The 23,663-nt window shown below is 49.6% G+C and overlaps 1 protein-coding gene across 7 annotated transcripts in view; it reads left to right on the top strand.

The window, feature by feature from the left end:
- The window catches only part of SLC9A8 (solute carrier family 9 member A8), a 67,921-nt gene extending 45,773 nt beyond the window's left edge, over window positions 1-22,148 (top strand). For 6 of the 7 annotated variants that reach the window (XM_027087039.1, XM_027087033.1, XM_027087035.1 and 3 more), the window contains 8 exons: window positions 435-573; window positions 2,087-2,192; window positions 8,952-9,068; window positions 11,310-11,392; window positions 14,188-14,299; window positions 17,338-17,558; window positions 19,637-19,783; window positions 21,108-22,148. In XM_027087039.1, coding sequence (XP_026942840.1) covers window positions 435-573; window positions 2,087-2,192; window positions 8,952-9,068; window positions 11,310-11,392; window positions 14,188-14,299; window positions 17,338-17,558; window positions 19,637-19,783; window positions 21,108-21,215 — 1,033 coding nt within the window. In that variant the 3' untranslated portion in view covers window positions 21,216-22,148. The remainder of the gene's footprint in view (window positions 1-434; window positions 574-2,086; window positions 2,193-8,951; window positions 9,069-11,309; window positions 11,393-14,187; window positions 14,300-17,337; window positions 17,559-19,636; window positions 19,784-21,107) is intronic. The other variant, XM_027087034.1, reaches the window with a different exon arrangement.
- Window positions 22,149-23,663: the final 1,515 nt, after the last annotated feature.

The following is a 23,663-nucleotide window of genomic DNA, read 5'->3' as shown; positions in this document are numbered from 1 at the left end:
TCAGTAGTTGCGGCACGTGGGCTCAGTAGTTGTGACTCACAGGCTCTAGAGCACAGGTTCAGTAGTTGTGGCGCACGGGCTTAGTTGCTCCGTGGCATGTGGGATCTTCCCGGACTGGGGCTCAAACCCGTGTTCCCTGCATTGGCAGGCGGATTCTTAACCACTGCGCCACCAGGGAAGCCCTCCATCTTGTTTTTCTCCCTCATTAGACTATAGAGTTCCCTAAGGGCAGGCACCTGCTCTCATCTCTGAACCCTCAGAAACTAACACAGTGCCTGGAACAAAGTAGGTGAACAAATAAGTGTTTGACTAATGGGTTGAATGATGAATGAATGAGAGAATAAGCCAGAAATAAGTTTTGAGTTCTAAGTTAATTTCTAATAACTTTGTCTATAACATTTTAACTTCTTTCTTTTTTTTCTTTTATTTCCTAGCACAGCTGAAGGTTTAACAAGAAAAAATATGTCAGATGTCAGTGGGTGGCAAACATTTTTACAAGCCCTTGGCTACTTCCTCAAAATGTTCTTTGGCTCAGCAGCACTCGGCACTCTCACTGGCTTAATCTCTGCATTAATATCCTTTTAATATGATGAACACATGTGGCTGAGAAGATTATTCCTAATTACATCCGTCTCTCGTCATTTTCTCCAGTTCCTTAAGGGGACCAATTTTAGTCTAAAGTCGTATTTAAGGAGGACTTTTATGCTTAGTTCTGGTTTGAAGAACACTTTAATTTAAACTCAAGGATTTTAAAATTTAACATTAGAAATTTAGGATATCACTTTTCAAAGCTTAAAAAACATGTACACTGTTGAATATCAGATCTGACTTTGGGGTCTTCTCAGTTCCCAGAGTGTGATAACTGCATTCAGATGAATTTCATTTTCTGCTGTCTCACTTTTCATATTAAGAAAATCGGAAATTAATTTCCTTTGAAAATGTCAAATTGAGAAAATCTCTATGCCACTGAAAGTATTTATCTGGAAGAACCAGAAAAGAGACTTTCAAAGTGAGCTCCATCTAAGTTATTCACACTGATTTTGTGGCTTAACAACCCATAAGCTTTTCCAGCCATAGAAGCCAAGAGACTTGTTAAGGCCGCTGACACCTTTATTGCTGTAGAAAATTTGTCACATTTAAAACGGGAACAGGCACCAGACCTTTTCTGTGTGAGCGTAAGCCTGCATGCATCTTGGGGAGATGGCCACCTGGCCCTCCTCCGCCAGCAGTTTGTTTCACAGATGGCCGGCCAGGAAAGCCTCTTCTGCCTGAGACAGGCGTGTTTGTCTGCCATCCTGTTGAATTTTCCCTTCAGTTCCTATGTCCAGAAGTCTCAAGGTGCTGTTGAGTCAGCTGACAGCTTCTTATATTGTATCAATAAACAGAATGGAAAAGAAAACTTTTTCTAGTTCAGTATTTTCCTCTGTATTTATCTCTTTATTTAAAAGAGCGGAGGGGCGGGCGGGGAGAGCATCTTCTTTAATGAAGCCCCAGTAAATGGGTGCTGTGGGCTCCAGCACAGGCATGTGAACAACATTTGAATACGTGGAAGATTCTCCTTTCACAGGAACATGAGTTTATAAATGTCCAGGAACAGGAGAGAAGGTCCTTCAATGGGGCATCGATCCCCAGGATTCTGGAAACCCCATTAGTGACCTCAGCTGATGTGGTCAGTGGAGTGGAAGAGGGACACGGCCCTGGAAGGGGCCTGGCAGTATGGGGTGTCCTCAGTCTGTCTGCAGCCCCAGCTCCCCACAGCCCGCCCCCCACCCATCCCCCGGTGACTCCCAGCCCTCCAAGTCAGCATTTCCAAATGAAATGACTTAGGGTGACTTTAGTTTTCCCCTACCGTTTGTCTCAGGAATTTACATCTCTTAGTATTTTGTCAGATGCCCTTCCTTAAAACAAGAGTCTCCCTGCAAAGAAAAAAATCCATAATGACAAATTTTCACCTGTTACCTTGAGATGTTCCCAAATCTTTGTATCCATTGTTTACCTTCTCTATTTGGAAGGCAGCAGTTTTGTGACTTCTCTAGACCTCCCGTAAGTGTCCTTTGATTCTTTTTCCTTGACAATTGTCATTTACGTGCTAAAGCATATTGACTTGAGGAAAACGCCTTCCTTGGAGTTTGGCATGATGATCATTTTTGCTTATCTTCCATATGGGCTCGCAGAAGGAATCTCACTCTCAGGTAAGTGACGGAGAGTGTTGAAATGCTGGGGTTGATGGTTCGTGGTCCTGCCTGGTGAAAGGTTATGTCGATTGGGTCACTTTCAATCATAAGAGAGTCACGACTCAGAAGAGCTTAAGCAGTAAAGGGGACTAACTGGCTCTCTAGGGATACATCTGGATTTAGACCTGGCTGGATCCAGGAACTCAATGTTGTCAGGGTCACCTTTTCTCTTTACCCGCCATCCTGTAGCAGAGATCAAAACATCTCTTCCAATGTTGCCTCTCTCTCAAAACAAGCCCTCTGAAGGGCCTTCAGACTGCCAAGGGCAGTCAATCCCTTAGCCCGTCCCTGGGCCCTGGCACCCACTGACCTGCATTCTTCCACTATAGTTTTGCCTTTTCCAGAATATAAATGTCATATAAAGGGAATCATGTAGTTTTTAGTCTTTTGTGACTTGTTTCTTTCAGTTTTCATAATGTTCTTGAGAGACACCACGTTTTTGCTGTATCAGTAGTTTTACATTCTTATTGAGCCGGTTTTTCCATTCACCCTTTGAAGGACATTTGGACTTTTCCAGATTTTGGCTATTAATGTGCATATCTTCATTTATCTTGGATAAATACCGAGGAGTAAGTAAGGTTGCCGGGTCTTATGGTAGGTGTATGTTTTGCTTTATCAGAAACTGCCCAGTGTTTTACAGAGTGACTGGGCCATTTGCATCCCCACCAGAATGTATGAGAGAGTGTCAGCTGCTTCACATCCTCGTCAACACTTATTTTAATTTTAAACACTAGCCATTCTGACGGGTATGTGGCAGTTTGGTTTTGATGTGCCTTGGTGTGCTTCTCTTTATCTTCCTCTCGGGATTTGTTGAACTTCATGGGTTCGTAGTTTGTGTAAGTTTATGGCTTTTATCCAATGTAGTACGTTTTTATCAGTTTCTTGAAATGTTTTTTTCTGTTCCTCCTCTGCTGCTGAGCAGAATTCTCCTTCCCTCAGGTCACTGTCTGGCATCACACATGGGTCCTCTGTGAGCAGGTGTTGCCAAGGAGGAGGCAGAGAGGACTCTGGCCATTTTCCCTGGAGAACTTTGTAACCCTCAGGGTCTCGTTTGTTTTTAATCCCAAGCCAGTTCTCTTGGATAACTTCATCCCGGTATCTGCCATCCTGTTCCCTCTCTTACCTTTCCTGAATTTTGGCACTTACATAAACACCACCTGTGAGTCATTTGGCTCTAGCCTAGCTATTTTTACCTCTGTTTTTCTAGATCATTCCCCACCCCTTTGAGATGAACACTGAGTACCTGTTGGCAAAGATATATTTCTTGCATCCATTTGAAATTTGTGATTAAGACCAGGGAGTGTTTTTCTTGTCTTTTCTTCAGAGAGGCAGTGTTTTCTATTTGTAGGGGTTTCGTTTCCTTGGGGACCTCTGCCGTGCACGCTGATGGGGCCGAAAAGAGCACATGCAAGCCAAGAACACACTTGTCCGCCTCTGGGTGACGGGCTGGCTCTGCCCACACTCTGCCGGTGGGATGTTTGTCACGCAGGGTTTTCAGAGAAGGGGAGGCTCACCCTGTTAATGTAAGGGTACAAACAGGAAAGGTGGCTTTGGTGCGGTCCCCTCCTTCCTCTTTGTGCTCTGCTTTTCCTGACTGTCACAAAGGACGAAGTGGTTACCACGGCCACCAAACAGGACGTTCTCCCTAAGAATCATTTACCTAAATCTGTGTGTCTAGAACACAGCGGTTAAGGGCACCGGACAGACTCGGTTTGAATCCCACCTCCACCTCTCATTAGCTGTGTAACTGCAGAGAGCAGACTTAACCACTCTGAGCTTCTACTTCCTCACATGAAGTAGACATAATAAAAGTGCCACTCTGGGGCTTCCCTGGTGGTGCAGTGGTTGAGAATCTGCCTGCCAATGCAGGGGACACGGGTTCGATCCCTGATTCGGGAAGATCCCACATGCCACGGAGCAACTAAGCCCGTGCGCCACAACTACTAAGCCTGTGCTCTAGAGCCCGTGAGCCACAACTACTGAGCCCATGTGCCGCAACTACTGAAGCCCACGCGCCTAGAGCCCGTGCTTCGCAACAAGAGAAGCCACCGCAATGAGAAACCTGTGCACCGCAATGAAGAGTAGCCCCTGCTCGCCGCAACTAGAGGAAGCCCGCGCGCAGCAACGAAGACCCAACGCAGCCAAAAATTAATTAATTAATTAAATTTAAAAAAGAAAAAGAAAAACCTTTCACTCATCCATTCAGTAAATATTTATTTAATGCCTACCCTGTGCGGAGAACGCTCCTTGGTTTCAGAGGTACAGTAATAAACAAGACAAGATCAGGTTTCTGCCTGGAGAAGGAAGATAATAAGCAAGTAAGCAAACACATAGGGTAATTTCAGGTAGGAAGAAGTGATGTGAAAAAAAAAAATCAGAGTAATGTGATGGAGTGTCACGGGGGCAGGAACGTTATGAGGTAGGGGGTCAGGAAGGTGTCCTCAGAGGGGTGGCACTGGGGCTAAGACCTGTGTGGTGAAAAGGAGCCAGCGTCGGAGGCTCTGGGGAGGGAGTGATTGGCAGCGTGAGCAGCAGGTGCCGAGAGTCCCAGATAGATCTGAGGGAGCTTGGCTTGCTCCAGGAAGAGCAGGAAGATAGCATGGCTGAAACAGAAGGGCAAGGACCCCATCCCGCAGGGTTCTGTAGGCCTGGGAAGGAGTTGGCATTCTGTTACACACGCAAAGCCAAGTGTTGGAGGACTTTTTAAAAATCACTGTGCCAGTAATACGTGTCATATCTGTAATATGATACTGTTTATTACTTTTTAAAAATATATTTATTATTTCTTTTTTTGGCTTCATTGGGTCTTCGCTGCTGCGCGCGGCTTTCTCTACTTGCGGCAAGCGGGAGCTACCCTTCGCTGCAGTGTGCGGGCCCCTCATTGCGGTGGCCTCCCTTGCTGCGGAGCTTGGGCTCTAGGTGCGCGGGCCTCAGCAGTTGTGGCTCACGGGCTCTAGATCACAGGCTCCGTAGTTGTGGCGCATGGGCCCAGTCGCTCTGAGGCATCCCGGACCAGGGCCCGAACCTGTGTCCCCTGCACTGCGCCACCAGGGAAGACCCTGTTTATTACTTTTTTTAAAGACAGATAAACTTTATAATGGCATAGTAAAAGAGCTGGCAATCTGCATGTTGAACTGTATGGTAGTTACCTCTGGGCAGGCGGTGTGAATGGAGAGTCTTGTTTTACTCTTTACCTCTGAGTTCAGATTTTTTATAGCAAAATATGTTCCTTATTGGGTAATTAACAAACAAAACTGACTATGGCCTGACTCAGCCTTCAAGAAGTACATCATGTTTTACCCGCAGTAAAGTTCAGTGCAATAGAAATTGTACACAATACACTTTCAACTCCTGCCTTTTGGATTTGAATCCCTTTATTCCTTAATTACATTTGAAACAATGGATTTAACTGAGACTAGAAGTGGATTTCCTCCCTCCTCCCTCCCTCTCTTCTTTTCCTGCCTGCCTTCAGAGGCTGACCGCTTGCTGCACTGCTGTCTGCTTCCTTAAATGAACTTGCCTTCTGAAAGAAGTAAATGTGTCAGGATTCTTCATTCCAGGGCATGTTTTAAATCCCCAGGCCTTTTATCTCCAGGAGTGAGCCTGCTGGACCGTTTTCCCCTTCAGTGTCTTTGCAGCCTATGCTGGGGGCAGCTGTCTAAGTGGTAAAGTCACCTGGGCTTAGGGAGGGCACGTAGGGCAGACACTTGAGCTGTCCCTGCAGCTTTTGTACCCACTGCTGACCCTGACTCTTTCCTTTAGCCCCCGGGATTTGAGAGTTCCCCCGACCCCAGACTGGACTGGCATGAAGGTCGTGGCTGGCTGGTCACTCTTGTAGTCCAGAGGGCCCATTTCTGTATGGTCCAAATTCAGCCCCCAAATGGGATTTGTTTACCTCTACAGAAAATGTTTAAACACTTCAATTAGTTGCTGTCGTTAAAAGTCAGAAGATTTCTGGGAATTCCCTGGCGGTTCAGTGGTTAGGGCTCGCTGCTTTCACCGCCGGGGGCCCGGGGTTCAGTCCCTGGTCAGCGAACTAAGATCCAGCGAGCTGTGCGGCGCGGCCAAAAAAAAAAAAAAAGTTGGAAGATTTCCCATAAGAAACAGATTTCTGGAGTTTCTCAAAAACCGGAAGGAAGACTGGCCAGCACTAGGCCTCCATCCACAGGGCTGCCATCAGCCCTTTATAGATGGGCTTGTGCCTTCTCTGCCCATGTGCCAGTCACCCGCTTATTGTTTTTATCTTTATTTTTATTGTCTGGCCCCTGAGGAGTTTGGGTTTCCAACCCCTAGCCTACAGTGCACCAGACTAAAGCGGCCAGCCAGACGCCTGCTGCGTTGAGCCTGTCTCCTTGTTTCCTGTGGAGGAAAGCTTGCTGGGCCTCTGGCAGTGGCCTCTCCTGATGCTAGTCCCACGGGAAGTTCCGCGTTTCACTGTCAGAGCTGACTTTCCAGAACCTTTGGCTTTCTGCAGTGGCTGTTTAATACCGGGACTCCCGTGGGCTATGATGACCTCGTTCTGTAGGCAGAATGACGACGTGGGCGGAAGGCCACTCGTGTCACAACTTAAGCGGTTGTGATTCACAGCTTAAGTGGTTCAGGCTCCTCCGGGGTTGACTTTCCCTTCAGGGTAAGAACTCCAAAGCCTCAGCTTTGCAGTGAATTGATAACCCTTCTTGAAGCAGGCTGGCGAAACAAAGCCCTTTGAGAGCCCAGAAGCCAGAGCCGTCTCTAGCATTGGACTGCACGGAAGGAAGAGAGAGGCTTAGGAGCAAGTCCATAGGAACTGAAGTGTGCTGTGCCGCGTGCTCCTCCCCCAACCTCGACGGTTCTGGTCTTTCCCTCTGTTTCACCTCACATTGCCTGTGGCGTCTGTGGTCTAGATGCAGAGTCAGGAAGGAGAAGCTCTCGGGTGGTTGCCTGCAGGAACTTACTGAGAAGAGCAGATGAATTGAGGGGACAGCCGGAGGTGTTGTTATTGTGTGTTTTATCTAGCGGAGCAGAGGCTCAGAACGACTCTAACTTCCAGAGTCTTCTCACTGCTCTGAAGTAGCAAGTAAAGAAGTCTCCTGCCCTCTCCTTTCCCTTCTCCAGGCTCATCAGGTGTGGCTCTTGGGCAGCATTGCTGGAATTTCCCTGTCTGGCCTCCTTTTTGGGAAAAATGAAAGAGCAAAGGAATTTGCTGTTTCCCAAGAGGGCTAGGAGATAACACGTTCCAGCTACTGCTATCTCTCTGGCCAGCAAAGAGCGGGGTTTTCCTCTGTTTTGTAAGGTCTTGTTTATGCAGCAAGCTTGGCAGTTGAAATGTCTCCAACGCAATTCTGTGTTTTTCAATCATTTTGTTTTCTGCCAAAACAAACTTTATTGCACCAAAAAGAAAAAACAAAACTTCATTTATGTACAGTCAGATATAAAGACATCTCTTTGACTCCTGTGCATATTTCCTCAACTCAAGATTAGGGTGTAAAAGTCAGGCTAGTATGCCAGACATGCTCTGCCCATGGCAGGACCAAGGAGAGGATTGTCACTTGAAAGTGGGAACACTTAAATGGATGACAGGTAACACTGGACCAACAGACCAAGGGCATTCTTCCAAGCCTTGTACTAGCTCTGGGAATGGAAGAGGGAAATTGGAAGCAGGGCCCCTTTTTGAGACTTCTTTGAAGAGACCCAGCCTTCAGGTATCAAAGCTAAACTTCTGTCCCCCAAGCGCACTTCCTGTCCGGTTCCTTTGCTTCCTGCCCTCCCAAGTAGGACATTCTCCTATGCTTCACTCATTTTTAAATGGAAAGTTAGCCAGTAATCTGTTTCTATAAAATGGCATAAGTGAGTTAAATATTTGCTTATAAAGGTTGACTTGGAATTCATGTATCTTGGCAGCTTGTTTAATGGCTTTGTAAAAATCTCAGCTTCCTTACATGAAATAAAGAACTCTTTGCTGCTGCCTTGCCAGGGAGACACTGAGAGGAAACCCATGGAAGTGGCTTCAGCAGTGATTAGGGGCAGTGGACAAAAGTTGAAACTCAAATCCTGAGTACACAACAAAAGTTGTAGACTCTCTCATGGTGACCTTTAAAGAAAAGACATCACTTTTTTTTAAATAACACATCTCTCTTTTCATATTATAAGGTTAATTATAATATGATTATAGGATTATAATCATATTATAGGAAAGCGATTATAGGAAAGCGATTATAGGAAAGCGATTATAGGAAAATTCAAAATTAAAGTATGACAAAGTAAATAAAAATCCACCCATTCTCCATACCCAGATTCTTATGTTCCCTTTCTGCCCCAGGAGTGGTTCACCTGCCCCTATTATATCCATGAATGACAGTGACGGCTCACACCTGTTCTGCCCTGGTCTTGTGAAGGGCACTTTACATGGCTTCTCTGCATTACCCTCCTAACATGTCCATGAGCGTGGGTACTATTAGTCCCACTGTACAGTTGAGAAAACTGAGGCTTGGTGAGGGGAAGAAACTTGGCCCAAGGTCACCCAGCCGGTAATGAAGCTGCCAGAGAGATGGGCCCTTAGCAGTTCTCTGCAGCCTCTGGGAAGCCTCAGGTATTATTTTCCCATCCTTTTTCTTAAAACACCTAATACTATAGGCTCCAGGGACTTGTAGGAAGTGTGAGGCATTATTGCCTATCACATGGAAGGTGCTTTTCTGTTCTGTTCATGTCTGTGCACTTTGCCCCTTTGTCCCTCTCTAGGCATTATGGCCATCCTGTTCTCAGGCATCGTGATGTCTCACTACACACACCATAACCTGTCTCCAGTCACCCAGATCCTCATGCAGCAAACCCTCCGGACTGTGGCCTTCTTGTGCGGTGAGTTCTGCCTCTGTGTGGTCCTACGTGGGCCTACCCAGAGCTACTTGTTCTTCCTCAGCCTGTTTCAGGAGTCCGTTGAGATTTTCCCTGACAGAAGAGGCAGCAGAATTCCTCAGAGCCAGATACTGCACTCCCTTATCTTTTGTTTGTTACTCTGGCTTTCACATTTCATAAAGTAAGCCTAATACCTAACAAATGGAACTTTCGATGCCTGTAATTTTAAGACCAAAAAATAATGAGAACTGCGAATAACGAACATTTGAGACTCATGTATTTGCAATATATGAAAGTGACGTTTCTAAAAAATGCGTTCCTTGGAACTGATATTGATGAGAATTAAGTGAAAAAAGACTCCATAGTCAAAAAACAGTTTGGGAAATCCTGGGGTAAATAAAGTTGAACAAGTTTCTGAACTTGTGAGACTTTTCCGCCAACGTGCATTGTGAATTTCTAAGAGAGAGACAGAGTGACAGCATTTCCCAAACTTGTCCACAGGATCCTTTGTTCACAAGAGCATCTTGAAGGATGTGTCTCAGGCAAACCCTGAATTAGAGGTGTCATCGTTGGCCTGGGCCACACCGTGATGACTGTTTCTCTTAAGCAGTTTCAGTTATGCATCACAGTCTGATGAACCCATCATGTACCTGCCCCTAGTTTACACCTGGGAGTGAAGGAACCACTCTCACACTGTCCCTTTACACCGGCCCCCAAGTGGCTGTGCTCTGCCTGTCACCATCAGCACCTCCCCTGGCATTTCTGTGGGGTGTCTCATTTCGAAGCACCAGTTCCACACTGTCACGTGCTGGGAGTCGGGGGCAAGCTGTGCAGAGACTTCATTCCACAAACAGGGAGTCTCAGGTCACATGATCTGAGCACTGTCTCATGGCTAAGAAGTGAGTCTGGAAGCAGTCTGTCTCTTCCTGGCCCAGTGGGTATTGTTTCCACAGCACCCTTCTCAGAAAGTCATGGCGAAAGACTCTCTCACCGTAAGGAAATGTAAAGCAAAACATCCATCAAATTCTATTTTGTACCCATCAGATTTTCAGTTTGGTGATTCCCCACTTCCGGCACAACCGTATAGAAAATAGGCCCTGTTGACGGGCATATACATTGATGCCATCTTTTTTGGAGAGTCATTTGCAGCATCAGTCTGAATTTAAAAGGCATATACTCTTTGACCCAGCGATTCTACCATCAGGGATTTAGTCTGTGCACAGGGATGTTTGTTGTTGCTTTTTCAATATCAGAAATAGAAACAGTCTAAATATCCATCAAGGATTCATTAAATTAACCATGACGTGTCCACGTAATAGTATTCGTGCTGCCAGGGAAAAGCATTACATAGATCTGGATGTGTTCTAAATAAGCTGATTGCAAAAGATGACAAAAATATTTGATAAAAACATTCAAGGAGGAGAACGGTAAGTATACTGTCCAGCTTGTGGACTTGTTCTAAGAGGATACACATTTGAAGAAAAAAAACATTGCTGAAATGTTTCAAAACAGCCTTGATGTTTTATGACGCTCAACTTTTAAAATAGTGTCTTTGTCTCCCTGGCTCTACATTTATTCTGGAGGATGTTACAGTCTAAGCAGGGAGCCTGGTGCTAGGAATTTCTAAGGTGCTTTTTCTTAGGATACACAAGTGACTGCTTGTACAGCAAGAGTAAATGTCAGACTCTCTTTGACTTGTGGAGTGGAGCCAAGAGTTGAAATGTATTTCTTCCTGCAAATCCTGCAGGATGTAAGCCTTCTTCTAAACTTTGTGGCAACATTAAATATGTGAAGTCAGTCATTTGGCTTTGTCCACTCTGGCAAGGAAGTTAACAAAGGGCCCTTTCACACTAGTCACATGGCGTCTGCAGTCATTTGCTCTGAATTTTTGCCACTTTGCCGCAGTTGGGATCCTTGCTGATCACAGTGTTCAGCAAATGGACAGATTCATATATTTATCACCGTCCCCAGGTGGGAGAGTATTTATTTGCATGGGTATTTGACAGCTGGCTTATTAAATTAGGAGATTCTGAATAGCAAGCACTTGTTGCTTATGTGATAGAAAAGAATGAGAGAATCAAAGGACAAGTTTGCCAAGGTACTGGTTGCAGGATTTTCCAGAAAATAAGCAAAGTGGTATACTGGATTCTGATTAACTTCTGAATGTTTGCTTGCATAACAATCCCATGCTGTACTGGAAGAAAATAGTTGAGGCTGAATAATCCATTCTTTGGTTTGTTTCAGAAACATGTGTGTTTGCATTTCTTGGCCTGTCCATTTTTAGTTTCCCTCACAAGTTTGAAATTTCCTTTGTCATCTGGTGCATAGTAAGTATTTTCCTTGTTTTTTATTTAACTACTTATTTGTAGATCGATAACCACATATTCTGGATTCATTTATGTAACTGTTAACTGGTCAAAGTCAACAGCTACATAGACAACCTTCTGTTTGAAGTTTCTTTTTGTTAAAAATTCATGAACATACAATAAATGGGAAGGGATGGAATTAAGTAAATAAATATCCCTAGAAGAGAATTCTTGCTTGGTTTTAATTTTAAGTGGCCTTGAACTGTTATAGTCTTCTTTAAAAATTACCATTTTTTTCAGGACTTCCCTGGCAGTCCAGTGGTTAAGACTTCCGAGCTTCCACTGCAGGGAGCCCAGGTTTGATCCCTGGTCAGCAGGGAACTAAGATCCTGCAGGCTGCAAGGCGCAGCCATAAAAAAAAAAAAATTTACCAGTTTGTAACGTTAGGTAGTAAAAGCAGATTTCAGAATTGAAATGTGTAATTGATCATAACCATGTAAAAACGGCATGCATAGAAAAAAGAAAATATGTAAGAAAATGCAGCCGAATGTTCACAGTGGTTGTAGAACGGGGGAAGATTTCTTTCTCTTTTCTACTTTTTCTGGATGATTATAATGAATATACCTAATTCTTGCTGTGGTTTCCTTCAAATGTGTCCATTTATAAGCATGACCTTGGACACTTGTTCAAGGTAAAGATTACGAGGCCCTTACCTCCTTTGGAGATTCATCTGGAGGAATCATCATCCCAGGTGGTTCTTATCATTGAGAAGATTTGGGAAACTGTTGTAATTGGATGAGAGACGGGTGGTGGCAGTAGGAAACAAGTTAAAATGTACCTTTAAAAAAGAAAAATAGAAGTTTAATCATTTGCATTCAAATCAGATCTTGGGAATGGAATGGGAGAAAAATAAATGTTTAAGCATTTAAAAGAAAGGTCCAGCTCCCTCAGGCATCTGATCAAAGTGATGGGAATGGCTAACATTTGGGCATTAGCCTGGTGTTCCCAGGTCCCTCGTCTGTGTCCCTCCTGTGTCTCTGTCCCGTCAGTGTGAACTCATCTCCCATAGGTCCTCCTGCTGATTTATACTCCTGTCCCTAATTTGATCTGTTTGTTGTCTTTTTAGATCCTCTGTTAATTTAAGGCACTTGCAAAGCACAGCTTGTTGAGTTACCATAATTCATCTTAACTCTTATTACCAGCTCCACTTAACAAAACACAGCTATTGAGAGGCAGGCTTTTTCTTTTAAATCACTGTCACCTACCACGTGCAAACCAGTGAGGCCTACCTATTTGGCATATGGGGAACCTGAGGCAGAGAAGATAAGGAACCCTAAAGAAAAAGATGTTTCTCCTTGCAGTCTGGGTGCTTCTACCTTAGTTGGCACAAGCTCATTGCTTTTGTCACTGTTCTTTGTCCTCCAAACTCAGGTTTTAAGACAAGAAAACAGCAGCAAAAGTCTTTTATAGAAAGTATAGTAGCCTTTAATGTGGTCACTGGGTGAAAGGGGCCACATTTGGTCAACCCTGAAACACACATGTGGGAACGGAGGATTAGATTTCAGTGGGTGAAACAGGGAGGTGGCGATCTCAGCCATGAGCTGGGAGGGAAAGAAAAATGAGGCGATGCCTGGGGTGGTGACTCAGTTTCCCCTGAGCAACTGGTCAGTCTGGCCCTGGCACTCCTAGAGACGGCCTGTGCCGCTCAGATGGATTACCTTAGACTCACTCAGTGGTCAAGGGCATGGGCTCTGGGGACCGAGCCAGGTTTGGGACTTGGCTCCACCACTTCCTGCCTGCGTCAGCTTGGACCAGTTACTTAATACTTAACCTCTCGCTGTCTCAGTTTACTTGTCTCTAAAATAGAGACAGTAATACCTACCTCATGAGACCTTTGGAAGGATGTAAATTGAACAAGATAATGCATATAAAATCATTAGAGCATTGTCTGGCATATAAATGTTAGATGATTGTGGGTAATTATTAACTTGACCTTCCAAGGCACAACAGTCCAAAGCACACTCAATTCATGCTGGTTGTAAGAATAAACTTAGAGCCTTAGAATGTGTATATATATATATATATATATATATATATATATATATATAATTCTGTTCAAGTTAGTTATGGTGAGAACCAAGATGAAGAAACGAAGTAAATTAATAAGGAGTTCTAAGAAGCCACTTAGATAAGATTTAGACTTTACATAAAGCTATATTTTGTTAAAATCGACATGCCTTTGGAGATGGCTAGGAACCAAAAGCCATGGCAAGCAACTGGCTAGACAGGGTGTGTGTGACCTCCTGTTAGAACCCACCTGTGCATTCCTCTTGCGCAGGGAGCAGCATTTACGGACATAGGTAGGCGCTTTTCAGTCTTCGCTCCTTTCCCTGAGGAGTGGGGCCCCCATGGGAGAGGCAGGAATACCTTGTCTGTTCCCCCAGAGCTAGCCCATTGGGAATGATTAGTGCAGGCCCGTCCCACAGCGGAGCACATTTGGAGGAGCCAGATTACCCTTAAATTAATCTCTGGGTACTTCTGCACGGCCTCTTGGCATTACTGAAGCTGTCATTGATACCTTGTTAGTCCTCTCTTTCTGACAATGGAAATGTAACATACAAAGCTTTAATCCTTTCCTAGACACATAGAAACTGGCATCTCCTGGGTCTCTGCCTAGCACTGAGTTCATGTCTTTGATGACAAGGGGATGCTGCCTTTATAATGGGTGTGTTACCAGGTCTGTGTTAGCCTCAACAAGCTTCAACTTGAAGAACCAGAGGTTTCCATGTTAAGACTTAGTTTGTTGCTGTTAACAGGTGCTTGTGCTGTTTGGCAGAGCGGTGAACATTTTCCCTCTCTCCTACCTCCTGAATTTCTTCCGTGATCATAAAATCACACCAAAGATGATGTTCATCATGTGGTTCAGCGGTAAGCCCAATCTTGAACGAACGGTGGAGGGAAAATGTGTGTTATAAAGGCACAGGCCCTGCGTGTCTGTGCCTGTCCCCGGAGCCCTTGCGAAACGAGCATGCCTCATCAGCCCCAAGTTGCATGTGCTCCCGTTTAAGGGCGCCTGCTATAACACAGGCCCTGAGCGAGGCCCTTCACAGGCGGTACCCCTCCCCACAGCGCAGGAAGTGGGTGGTGCGTGTCTGCTCTACAGATGAGGAAGCTCAGGCTCAAGGGTAAAGGACTTGCTCGGGACGAGGGGCCCCACGAGGCAGAGCCAGGATTGCCCTCCTTCCCTCCACTCTTTGCTGGACAGACGGGGTAGCCCAGGGCAAGGTGTGCACGGCGCCCCTCCCACCTGAGCGCTTTCTAGGCTGAAGTAACAAGGGGCTCAGAATAAAAAGGTTAAAGTTTAAACTTTTTTGTACTATAGGTTAGATTTGGATTTTTTTTATTCAGTTACTAAGCTCTGATAGTTTATTTGACCATTTCAGTTGCTGTTCAATCCCATATTCCTTCCTCTACTTTTTAAAGGATCGAAATGATTTCATAAATCTTTGACTCCTAAAGAACCGGATCCGTAGACATCTTTAAATTTACTTAGGAGCAAATACATCCAGTTCTTTGTGCTTTCTTGTTTAAATATTATAATTAAAATATTTCTGTGTGGGTCAGGGTATAGCAACGTGCTTTGTAAGCTGTTTTCTGTCCAACAGCATATCTGTAAATTTCTCGCAGATTTCCTTTTCAAAAGACCTTGTTTAAAATATATTCATAGGTGTGTGTGTGACAGATCTAGGTAGGTAGGTGTGTATATATGTGTGTACAGTGAGAGAAACTTTTTTCTTAATCTTTTTTGCCAGTGAGGGAAAAAAATCGTAAAGTAGTTGATCCAAGGTCTTGAAAATCTGAAAGAAAATCTAAGAAATGTATCAGGCATTTTACAAAGTATGTGAGCTCTTTGGGGTTGCGGGGTGTGGTGAGAGACCTCTACAGGGAAGTGGGCGGTGGTTTTAAACAGGGAGGGCTCTTGGTTCCGGGTGTCCTCAGGCTGTCCAGGCCTCTCTCCATTGATTCCCTCCCTCCTTCCTGGATCCTCACCCTGTCCCACTGGCTCCGCCATCATTCAACAGTTGAAGATTCTCCTTTTCCCCGCAAAAAACCAACGACTTCAGCCAAAACCCCTGCTCCTCGTCCCCTCCAGCTGCTTCCCCATCTCTTCCTATCGTGGCCAGACCTCTTGAGTGAGCTTTTCTTGCCCATTTTCTCCACTTCCTCCCCTCCTGTCCTCAGGGCTGGACTTGGCCTCGCCCGGGTCACCAGCAGCCTCCCCCAGGCAGACCTGGTGGGCACCGGTTAGCCCTCATCCCACCCGCCTCCTCGGCTTGGGGCTCCTTCCTCCCACCGACTTGCCCTCTGACTGGGAGGATACCCTCTCCTCTTCCCTTGGCCTCCAGGCCATGCTCTGGTTCCCCTCCTTTCCCTTGGGATCTCCTCAGGCTCCTGTCCAGGTCCCCATCTGCCTTTACTGGCACCTCAGCAAATATTGGCTTCCTCAGGACTCAGCCTCAGACCTGCTTCATCTCTTGCGCTCTCACAAGCTCACCTGTCCTGTGGCCTCAACTTCCATCTGGTTCCCACCCTCCCAAAGCTGTTTCCTCTGACCAGGCCTTCCCTCTGGGATCCAGACTCCAGTGTCTGAATCCTCCTTGGATGTTGTGGAGCCATGGCGATCTCATTGTCTAGGACGGAACTTACCTTCCTGCCCCAGCTGCTTGTTTGCCAGCATCCCCCTTCCTTCCACAGGAAACAATAACACGTGGCTCCCTCTTACGAAGCGTTTACTGTGCGCACATGCTGTCCTATGCCAAGGCATTTCATCCTCGGGCCGCCGTCACGGCAGGCCCTGTGTCTCGTTCCTCGTGCCAGCCTGGGAGGCCCCAGGGAAAGCAGGAGGCCAGGGGGTGGACCCAGGAGCCAGACTCCCGACCCCGTGCCCAGACCGTCGCGCAGCCAGCCTCCTAGGACCCGGGCATCCTCCAGGCCCTTCCCTTCCCTGGTCACCCCACCTTCCCCTTGCTCCTGTGACCTGTTGCTTCTGCTCCCCGTGTCTCTTTTAATTCCACCCCCTTCCCTCCGCCCTGCTGTGTCCCCATATAGGGTCTGGGCTGCAGCAGCCAGCCCCCCATCATGCTGTGATGCGCCGGCCTCCACGTCTGGGTCAGATCCTGTCGCTGTGTGCCCGGCCCGCCCTCCCTTCTCCTTCAGGCCCTCACCCTCACACGAGTCCTCGTTTGACATCTCTCCTCCCCGCTGCTCTGGGAGCTTCTGTCCCCCCGTATGGCACCAGACAAGCCAGGAAGTTTTTTAGAGAGAACGTGCCATTTCCCGGCTCAGTCCATACCCCTCAGTCCAGCCAGCACCCTCCCAGGGAACCAAAACAGGAAGTAAGGGAGAGGCCGTGATGCAGTCCCCTGAGCCGCTGGCCACCACGGGGGTGGCATCCTCCACTACAGTGGGCATTGGGCAAAAGGCATTCTGTGACGTTGCCAGTAAAGCGTGTGTCCCTGGGAGGACACCTCATTCTCAGTCTCGGCGCCTCATCTGTGCGCTGTGAGAATAACAGGACCAGCTCTACAGCTGTGACAATCGGATGAGGTCATGTCCGCGGAGCACGTAGCACAGGGAGGGCTTGTCTGCACCAGCTGTCGTGTTTCTAAAACATAAGCGCTGGGCTTGATAAATCCTCAACACGCACACGCCCGGCGCTTCACAGCCTGGACAGGTCACTTCACCCGCTCCGCTCTGCCGCCTTGAGAAGTGGGAGCGGAGGTGAGCCTCCGTTCCTTGCGCCTGCTTCTCTCACACCCCAGAGCCTCACAGGCTGAGTTCGCACTCTCCAGTGGGTGCATTAGGATGTCGAGCGGCCGTGGTGCCGGGCTGGGCCCAGATCCCCCGCGAACTGCTGCCCCCTCCTGCCTGCCTCCGTCCCTCTTACTCCCTTCACTGTCGCCCAGGCCTGCGGGGGGCCATCCCCTACGCCCTGAGCCTGCACCTGGACCTGGAGCCCATGGAGAAGCGGCAGCTCATCGGCACCACCACCATCAGCATCGTGCTCTTCACCATTCTGCTGCTGGGCGGCAGCACCATGCCCCTCATCCGCTTCGCGGACATCGAGGATGCCAGGGCGCGCCGCAGGAACAAGAAGGACGTCAACCTCAGCAAGACCGAGAAGATGGTGAGTGCTGGCCGGGCGGGCAGGGGCAGAGGGTGGGTCCCCACTCGCCGCCAGAAAATGGGGGAACGAGACACGATCTGAGGATGATCCGTCCCTGGGCACGCACGCATAGGCGCGCAGCACATGCACACACGCATGCACCAGCTTCCCAAAGTGACAAGGAGGTTGGACTCAGGGTCTGAAGCATGACTCTTTGGGGTGGGTTGTCTGCCGGCCTCGTGAAGCCACGGAGGCAGTGGCGTGGGAACGTGAACCTTCCAGACTCTTCCAGGAATGCTCCTCCCCTGCCAGTAACCACACCGCCCCATCAGGCCGGGACTGGAAGGAGGGTTTCAAAATCACAAAATGACAAAATTGTATCATTCCCTAGCATCTACTAAAAAGCCTCCTGTGGGGGCTAGATAAGGGGAAAGTGCTCACAGAGGCTTGGAGAGTCACAGGAGACGGCCCTCCACTGAGGACAGGCAAGGGCATGATTTGGGGGTGGAGGTGCCCAAGGCCATCTGCAGCGAGCCTGAGGCCCCCGGACCCCTGCCCACCTCTGCCTCCTCCAAGCCACCCTCCTCCCCTGAGTCACAGTGATTGTGCCTTTCCTGCCCTGTGTTCCCTCGGGCCCTGGCCTCTGGTCCTGCCTTCCTGCACCACTCCCTGCTCCACGCACATGCTTTTGCAGAAATGCATCTTTTTCTAGTTCCCTTGTTCAAGGCCATCAGTAACTTTACTCAGCCCTGGAAGGCACAGAAATCCTCAACCAGAGGTGGGGAAGGGGGATGTGGCCCACCTCTCACTCTGGAAAGTCCAGTCTGGGTGGATCTTGGCCTCCAGTCTCTGCCCGCGGCCTCTCCAGCCAGAGTTGTGCTGCTGAGAGAACCTTCAGATGACGTCAGACAGGGCTGGCTCACTGTCTGACGTCACTCTCCGTGGCCCTTCTCCCCCCACCCCCATCCACCAGCCTTCTTGTCTGTTTTTAACCAAAGTTCAAGTATAGGTTCTCGAAGCTTTTAGTGGGTGTCAGGATTGGTGGAGGGCTCCAGGGTCTTACAGGTCTGGGGTGGGCGCCCAAAGAATTTGCATTTCTGATGAGTTGCCGGGAGGTACAGCCACACTTGGCCAAGCACAGCTCTGGTAGAACCAGGATGTGTGCTCGGGGGGAGCAGCTGCTGTTTAGGGCATGTTTTCTGTGGTGCCTGCGCTGTCCTTGGACTGTCCCTGATAACCTGCAGGAAGCAGATGGTCTCATGATCCCCATTTTGCAGATGAGAGCACTGAGGCACAGAGACCAAACCACACAGCCCTGGTCACACAGACTCTTAACCACCCCACTTTCCATCACTGGTCGTCAAGGTGGGGTTCCTGGTCCAGCAGCATCGGTGGGCGCTTGTTAGAAATGCACATTCTTGGGCCCCCTCCCAGGCCTGCTGAATCAGGAACTGCAGGTAGGCCTAGTGGGCCCAGCATTTTGTGGCTCCCCAGGCTCCAGGTGATTCTGACGCCGGCCCGAGTTTAGAAGCGCTGCTCCACGGCAGGGAAATGCCTGCCCTGCCCCTCCCTCTCCCACCTCCTACACCCAGGGTACACCTGCGCTTGGGGGCGACTGCAAAACTGCCTATGGCCGCCGCTGCAGAGGGTGGGTGGTCCTTCCCTCCCTCCCTCTCTCCCTCTCCACATCCCTCCCTGCTGCATCCACATGACCAGCAGATGTACCCAGAATGGGCCTCTGCAGGCAAAAAACGACAAAAGCCGCCTCCCTCGTTCAGTTCACTGGTAAAGAGACAGCCTAGAAGAGCTCCCAGTCCTGGCCGCACAGACAGCCACCTGGAGAGCTTACAGTAGACCAAGCCCCAGCCCTGAGCTTCCAACTTCTTCACAATTCTGATTTTCCTGGATGTCCATCGTTTTCTTACACACCTTCCCGCCTCCCTACAGGCTCCCAGGAGGCCTCTTTGCTGCCACCGTTAGGGTTGGGGACATGGGGGCCGGGGTGAAGAGCTGCGGAGGAGGTAGGCTGGGTGGTGTGAGGGCTTCCAGGCAGGTGTCAGCTGACGAGCCTTCGGCTGCCTTCCCCCCACCCGCCGCAGGGCAACACCGTCGAGTCGGAGCACCTGTCAGAGCTCACCGAGGAGGAGTACGAAGCCCACTACGTCAGGCGGCAGGACCTCAAAGGCTTCCTGTGGCTGGATGCCAAGTACCTGAACCCCTTCTTCACGCGGCGGCTGACCCAGGAGGTGGGACGCAGGCCAGGGGTCCCTCGCCTTCCTCCCTCAGGGCCTGCAGTGGCCAAGAGCAGGGTGGGCAGGGAAGACCCACGTGCCGGGCTGGGTGGGGGCCTCTCCCCACTCAGCGTTCTCTCCTTCCCAGCCTCACAGGCTGGACATGCTTGCAGCACTCTGCATCTGCTGTTTTTCCTTCGCTGCCGTATTTAATGCTGGTTTGTTTATTTATTTAATTCATTTATTTTTGGCTGCACTGGGTCTTCGTTGCTGCGCGTGGGCTTTCTCTAGTTGCGGCGAGCGGGGGCTACTCTGCGTTGCGGTGCGCGGGCTTCTTATTGTCATGGTTTTTCTTGTTGCAGAGCATGGGCTCTAGGTGCGTGGGCTTCAGTAGTTGTGACACGTGGGCTCAGTAGTTGTGGCTCGCGGGCTCTAGAGTGCAGGCTCGGTAGTTGTGGTAGTTGTGGCTCACGGGCTTAGTTCCTCCACAGCATGTGGGATCTTCCCGGACCAGGGCTCGAACCGTGTCCCCTGCATTGACAGGCAGATTCTTAACCACTGTGACACCAGGGAAGTCTCCAGTGCTAGTTTAATAATAGACTTGTTAACCCAGTTTGGATTTCCTGGATGATAGACTTGGGACATTGATGGGCTACTGAATCTGAGCTGAGGAATTTCAGACCTGCCAGGGCCTTGGACAGTGGCCCGAGGCTCAGGGCTCTTGCTCCATCCCTCCAGGCACCACTGGCCTGACAGTGAGTGACACACTCAGGGACCAGCTTGGGCCTGCTTTGCTGAAACCGTCATCCTGCACCGTGCAGGGTGGGGGAGGGGTTCTGGCTGCTGCCCCGCTTTGGTCCTGAGCCCCGTTTTCCCTCCCTCAGCAGTCAGGATCGCTGTCAGCACGTGAGTTCTTACTGTGAGCCAGGCACTACACCAGACGTTTTTCACGATTGCTTCATTTCATTCTCCCAGCAACCCATGCAGTAGATGCAGCGGGTTGTCTCAGTTGATAGCCGGGGAGACTGAGGCCCAGAGAGGTGAAGTAACCCCCCGAGGTCACACAGCCAGTACCTGGCAAAGCTGGAAGCAGAGCCCAAGTGTGTCTGATTCCAGAGGCCAGGTTTTTTAACATCATGCCATCCTGCCTCCTACTCCTGTTCCAGGGTGACACCTCCCGTTATCTCCTCCCCAACAGAGAATGATCCCAGCTTGCGGTTAGTCAGTTAACACTTTGAAATTGCTTGTGGCCGCGCCCCCTGCCTCCCGTCTCCTCCCTTCCTCAGCCCTGACCCTGAGCCAGACCACTGACAAGGGCTTGCTGTGTCTCCCACCCCAGGACCTCCACCACGGGCGCATCCAGATGAAAACCCTCACCAACAAGTGGTACGAAGAGGTGCGCCAAGGCCCCTCCGGCTCCGAGGACGACGAGCAGGAGCTGCTGTGACCGACCAGGACGCGTGGCTTCCGGGCAACCGGGGCCGCAGCACTGCCATCCAGCCTCCCCGCGGCTCCCAGGACGGCCACCCAGCAAGGGCCCCCGAGGCGTGTGCATGTGGCACTTCTTTGGGGCGGATGGAAGCAGGGTGACGCACAGGCTACTGTCGTCTTAACCCAGGACCTCCCAGGCCTTTGGAGCCAGCCGGCTGCCCTGAAGCACCCTCTCCCCGCTCCCCACTGGGCTGGACCTCTGCCCTCAGGGTGGCTTCCCAGCCTGCGGATTGGAGGGACCACCTTTGCAGGTACATGTTTCCTTCTGCTTCTGTAGCCGGGGAATAGTCATCTGTCACGCCAAGGTGCCTGAGAGGAGAAATCCTGCCATGGACCCACTGTGCAGGGCGTCCCGGGAGCGTGGTGCGCCGTTGCCGCCATCCCTGGCCACTGCCTTCATTACAGGGGCCCTTCCCTGCCGGACGGGTGTCGGTAGCAGCAGGGCGAGAGGCCAGCCGCCGCTTCCCTGTGCGTCATCAAGGCACCTCGACCCTCAGCAGCGGCGGTTCTCACTTAAGCAGCAGGCTCAGAGGCCTTGGAAACCTCACACTCCCCTTCGTGATGTCGCTTGCACTCCCTGAGAAAGAGAAACTGAGTGACCTTTTTCTCTTTACCTCTGATTGGCACCTCACAGGCTGTCTCCCTGGGCAGCAGGCAGCTACTGCCCTTCTCTGGGAATACTGTGAATGTTTACACTGGAACCGAGCACGAGGGCACAGGCACCTCTCTAGAGCCCCATTGGAAGCCGTATCCCTGGGTTTTTTGGGGGTGAGTGACCCTATTCAATGTAGGGTCAGAGCACCCTCTAGAGGGAAAGTCTTCAGGGTTTATGCTGGCCAGCAGCTGCTGTCTTTGAATTCAGTTTAAATTCATGCACTTTTACAAAGTGGTGAGAGCCTAGCAGTCCCTTCCCTGACCTCGATTCCTTACTCAGTGGTCCTTGTTTGTTCAGAGGCCCCTTTTCCTGGGCTCTGCCCACCGTTTACCTGCTGCACCTTCACTGCTCATCGGCATCTTTTTTTTTTCCTCTCCCAATTCTCTACCATCTTGGGTCCCATTTGTCCCCGTGCTCCTCGTCTGCCACCCCTTCCCAGGGCTCCAGTGGCCTGCAGCCAGATGCATCTGAGTCTCACCTGCAATCCCTGAGCAGCCACTGCTCCCTCAGGACTCGCTCACAGAGCGCTTGCACACGCGCGCGCACACACCACACACACCCCTGCCCCGGCCACGCGCGCGCACACACACACACACACACACACACACACCCCAGCCACGCGCGCACACACACACCACACACACACACACACACCCCTGCCCCGGCCACGCACGCGCACACACACACACACACCCCTGCCCCGGCCCCATGGTCCGGGCCCCTGGGCCACCTCAAGGTGAGGAGCTGCCAATCATGTCCAGAGGACATGGAGTTTCTGACTTCCCCGCATCCACCCCCTTCACCGGCCCTTTAACAAGTCTTTACCTGCTTGCTTGTGCCCATCTACAGGCCTCTGGCAGTTTCCATATGTGGCTCAGGGTCTCAGCTGGAGCCTTGGGACTCAGCACCCCCTGGCGTGGTTTAATTCATCATGTGCATGTCGTTGGTTCTGTTTCGGACACAGTGGGCCAGCATGGACCTTGGGCTGGCAGCAAATATGTTTCCATCTTCTCAGCCTCAGGCAGTGTGGCTCTGGATGTGAGGAAGGACTGACCTCGGGACCCTCCAGGACCCATGTACCCAGCCCACGAGGCCAGACCCCTGCCCTAACCCCTTCCCTTGCCCCAGAAGTGTAAGCGTAAAGCCAGTCAGGCAGGAGGGCACATGGTTTCCTTTTTATGCATGAAAAGTCAATTGGTACTTGATAGAGCTAAGATATGATTTCTTTTTGTAATCTCCCACTGTAACCCCATAATTTGAGCCAAATAGGATTACTTTACTTCACCTAATATCCCCACTGGAAGATTAATGCCATGCATAATTCCAGTCTCCGTCATTTCCTATTTCTTTTTAGTGGAAGAGAGAAGAGGTCAAAGGGAGAGGACCTTTGTCCATAAGGGGAGGGGGCAGGGATCAGAGGCCAGATTGTTCTCTCATTCTCCAATTAGTAAGTAACTGACTTTCCCCCTGAAATTCAGAGTCTGATCTCCGAGGTGTAAGTTGCATTGTAAACTCAGTAGCTTGCCGGAAAAAAATTTTGGGGGCTGTGAGTTCATAGATTAAATAATGAAAACAGGATCTTCTCAGTTCAGACTGCCCTTTGTCACCAGGTCCCACCTGTCCTTCCACTTTTAGCTGAGACCTGAGAGTGACAGTAAGTAGAGAAGCACGCGGGATCGGGGCGAGGTCCCCAAGGCTTGGCTGTGTGAAGGTGGCTGGGGGAGAGTCTTGCCTGGCCTGGAGCAGCGC

Source organism: Aethalodelphis obliquidens, unplaced genomic scaffold, assembly GCF_003676395.1.
Source record: "Aethalodelphis obliquidens isolate GAN/ISIS:26980383/991018 unplaced genomic scaffold, ASM367639v1 scaffold57, whole genome shotgun sequence".
In the NCBI taxonomy this organism is placed as follows: domain Eukaryota; kingdom Metazoa; phylum Chordata; class Mammalia; order Artiodactyla; family Delphinidae; genus Aethalodelphis; species Aethalodelphis obliquidens.
This window is presented reverse-complemented; position numbering and strand designations above follow the sequence as displayed.